The sequence below is a fragment of the Mandrillus leucophaeus genome, unplaced genomic scaffold (assembly GCF_000951045.1).
Source record: "Mandrillus leucophaeus isolate KB7577 unplaced genomic scaffold, Mleu.le_1.0 Scaffold2, whole genome shotgun sequence".
Taxonomy (NCBI): Eukaryota; Metazoa; Chordata; class Mammalia; order Primates; family Cercopithecidae; genus Mandrillus; species Mandrillus leucophaeus.
The window spans coordinates 1,029,651-1,032,951 of NW_012102031.1; the positions used below are offsets into that span (position 1 = coordinate 1,029,651).

At 56.1% G+C, this 3,301-nt stretch overlaps 1 protein-coding gene across 1 annotated transcript in view; it reads left to right on the plus strand.

The window, feature by feature from the left end:
- Positions 1 to 520: 520 nt before the first annotated feature.
- The window catches only part of PMM1 (phosphomannomutase 1), a 16,067-nt gene continuing 13,286 nt past the window's right edge, over positions 521 to 3,301 (plus strand). Inside the window, exon 1 of the mRNA XM_011978770.1 lies at positions 521 to 686. Within this exon, the coding sequence (XP_011834160.1) occupies positions 600 to 686 (87 nt within the window). The 5' untranslated portion in view covers positions 521 to 599. The remainder of the gene's footprint in view (positions 687 to 3,301) is intronic.

Here is a 3,301-nt window from a genome sequence, read left to right on the forward strand (position 1 = left end):
GTCAGGTTGGTCTCGAACTCCCGACCTCAGGTGATCCGCCCGCCTCGACCTCCCAAACTGCTGAGATTACAGGCGTGAGCCACAGCGCCCGGCTCAGGAGATTTCCTACAGCTCAAAATTTGTAAGGCAAAGAGATGACCACAAGTCTTGTGAGAGTGGAGAGCGACCTCGGCTCTCTTAGTCCCGCCTGGCCCACCAGGCACTGCACAGTACGGTAGAGGCCCCGCCCGACCCAGCCCTTTAATCGGCCTGTTGCAATCACTATCAACCCGCCAATTCTGGCCCCTCCCCTGTCTTCCGGGTTCACTCTCTCACTTCCTGCCGGGCCCAGGCTCAGGCCCCGCCTCCGTCTTGTTTGGAGAAATCCAATCGAACCTGGAGGGCTGCGCTCCGCCCTATGCCTCGCCCGCCTCTTCCAGGAGCAATCAGAATCAACTCAGGCCCCGCCCCCGCTTCGGTCCGCCGAGACCACGCCCCTTCGGCGCAATCAGGCCGCCTGCTGGCCCCGCCCCCTAAAGCCCCGCCCTGTCGAATCTTATCCCTGCGCTGCTTCTGCGGCTGCATCTTCCAGACTCCGCCCCGCGCGCGGAGCTGCAGCCATGGCAGTCACCGCCCAGGGAGCCCGCAGGAAGGAGCGGGTCCTCTGCCTGTTTGACGTGGACGGGACCCTCACGCCGGCTCGCCAGGTAGGACCCTGAAGTTTGGAAGCTCCCCCTGGGAGTGTCACGCGGACACCCCCGAGGCTGAGTGTGGGATCTGCAGCAGAGTGACCGTGGACACGCCGGGACCGAGTGTAGCATGCGGCAGTACCCGGCCCCCTGACATCCGGGGCCACCCACCGGGAGTGAGGGGACCTGGCCCTCCACGTCACTGCCCCAGCAGCGTCCCTGCCTGTGTTCTGCTTGGGAGTGTTGGGGTAGGATCCAGTACTGGAGGGAAGAGGCTGCGATCAGGGGCCTAGCTCCCTCTGTCCCCAGATGCTTTCACATGCCCCTAGGGCCTGGCTCCCGGAGGCCCCAGCCTCCTGAGCTGGGGATCCCACCCTAGTTCAGCCCTACAACGCACCAGTGGTCAGAGCTGGCTTCTGAACCGGGGTTCCAGGCACACAAGCACGCAGCCAAGTGTCAGTCACCATCTGGTAGGAGACAGGGGGTCTCAGAGCCTTCCCACCCCGACCTTTGCAGGCCTGGGCCTGGGTCTAGTTTCTGAAGCCCTATCATCCACTTTACCTTCCACCCCCAGTCGTGGAGCAGAGAGGGCTTCTTTTCAAATTCGTTTATGGGCTCTACCCACCCGTAGGTGAGAGGCTTCAGGCCTAGTCTGTTTGCTGTGAGGACACTGAGGCATAGTGAGGGTAAGAGTGTGGTTTTCTTCTAAAGACTCACTGTGTTGAGCCTCTTACCTCTGCTCAGTTTTTCTCCCACTGGGTCTCATTGTGAGTGAGTCCCCAAAAGCCCCCTCACCAGCTGGATGCATCAGTAAGCAGGTTTCATTCGTGCCCTCCCTGTGGGTAACCCACCCTCCAGTCTGGGGGCCTCAAGGACCAACCGACAGGTCTCCTAGCGTGGGGGAACAGTGGGATGGGCTTTACTGGGCAGTGGCTGATGGGAACCCAGGTCTTAGCCTCCTCTCTTAGGTCCCAAATGCCCCTCCCCATCCTCTGTGGTGAAATTACCCTGGCTTGGGCCCTGGGGACTCAAGGAAGAATCAGCCCGCTCAGCCTTCCTGCAGGGATGCTCTGCCTTCCTGCAGGGGTGGGTCCGGGAGGAAGATAACAGGACTGGAGGAAGATGACAGGACTGGAGCGAAGGTGGGCTGGGTGCAGTGGCTCATGCCTGTAATCCCAGCACTTTGGGAGGCTGAGGTGGGTGGATCACCTGAGGTCAGGAATTCGAAACCAGCCTGGCTAACATGGTGAAACTCTGTCTCTACTAAAAATACAAAAATGAGGTTGGGTTCAGTGACTCATGCCTGTAATCCCAGTACTTTGGGAGGCCGAGGCGGACAGATCACAATGTCAGGAGTTCAAGACCAGCCTGACCAATATGGTGAAACCCCGTCTCTACTAAAAATACAAAAAATTAGCTAGGCATGGTGGCATGCACCTGTAATCCCAGCTGCTCGGGAGGCTGAGGCAGGAGAATCGCTTGAACCAGAGAGACAGAGGTTGCAGTGAACCAAGAATGTGCCATTGCACTCCAGCCTGGGCGACAGAGTGAGACTCTGTCTCCAAAAAAAAAAAAAAAATAGCTGGGCGTGGTGGCATGTGCCTGCCCATAGTCCCAGCTACTCAGGAGGCAGAGGCAGGAGAATCGATTGAACCCAGGAGGTAGAGGTTGCAGTGAGCCAAGATTGTGCCATCGCACTCCAGCCTGGGCAACAAGAGTGAAACTCCATCTCAAACAAACAAATAAATAAATAAAAGAACTGGAACAAAGGTGGCAGGGCCTAGGCTCAGTTCTGACGCCTCCCTCTGACCTTTTGTTCCACAAACATAACAACCTGAATAAGAACAGCCTATTAATTTGTCTACGGGCCAGCCTCTGTGCTTAGTGCCTTTTGAAAGTTAATTTTTAATTGTACACATATTCATGATCACACTCTCCTGGTAAAGAATGAAAACCTAACAGAGAAGGGTAAAGTCCCCTCTGACTACACCAGGATCCCAGGCCTGGCCCCCCTCCCCAAGGTAATGTGGTTACTGTGGTGTGGCTTTCCTCCAGGCCTTTATCTGGATCTGTTTGCCCAGAGCAAATATTAAACATTGTTTTGTGGGGCTATTTTTGTTGTTGTTGTTCTTTGGCTCCTCAAGAATCAACTTGATTGTGATGCTATTTTGTTGTTGTTGTTAGAGACAGGGTCTCGCTTTGTCAGCCAGTCTGGAGTGCAGTGGCGCCATCACAGCTCACTGCAGCCTCGAACTCCTGAGCTCAAGTGATTGTCCCGCCTCAGCTTCTGGAGTAGCTGGGACTACAGGCGAGTGCCACCATGCCTGGCTAATTTTTTTTTTTTTTGGAGACAAAGTCTTGTTCTTGTCCCCCAGGCTAGAAAGCGATGGCGTGATCTGGGCTCACTGCAACCTCAACCTCCCGGTTTCAAGCGATTCTCCTGCCTCAGCCTCCTGAGTAGTTGGGATTACAAGCGCCTACCACCATGCCCAGCTAATTTTTTAACTTTTGTAGAGACAGGGTTTTGCCAGGTTGGCCGGGCTGATCTCGAACTCCTGACTTCAGGTGATCCACCCGCCTGGGCTTCCCAAAGTGCTGGGATTACAGGCATGAGCCACCGCGCCCGACCGAAA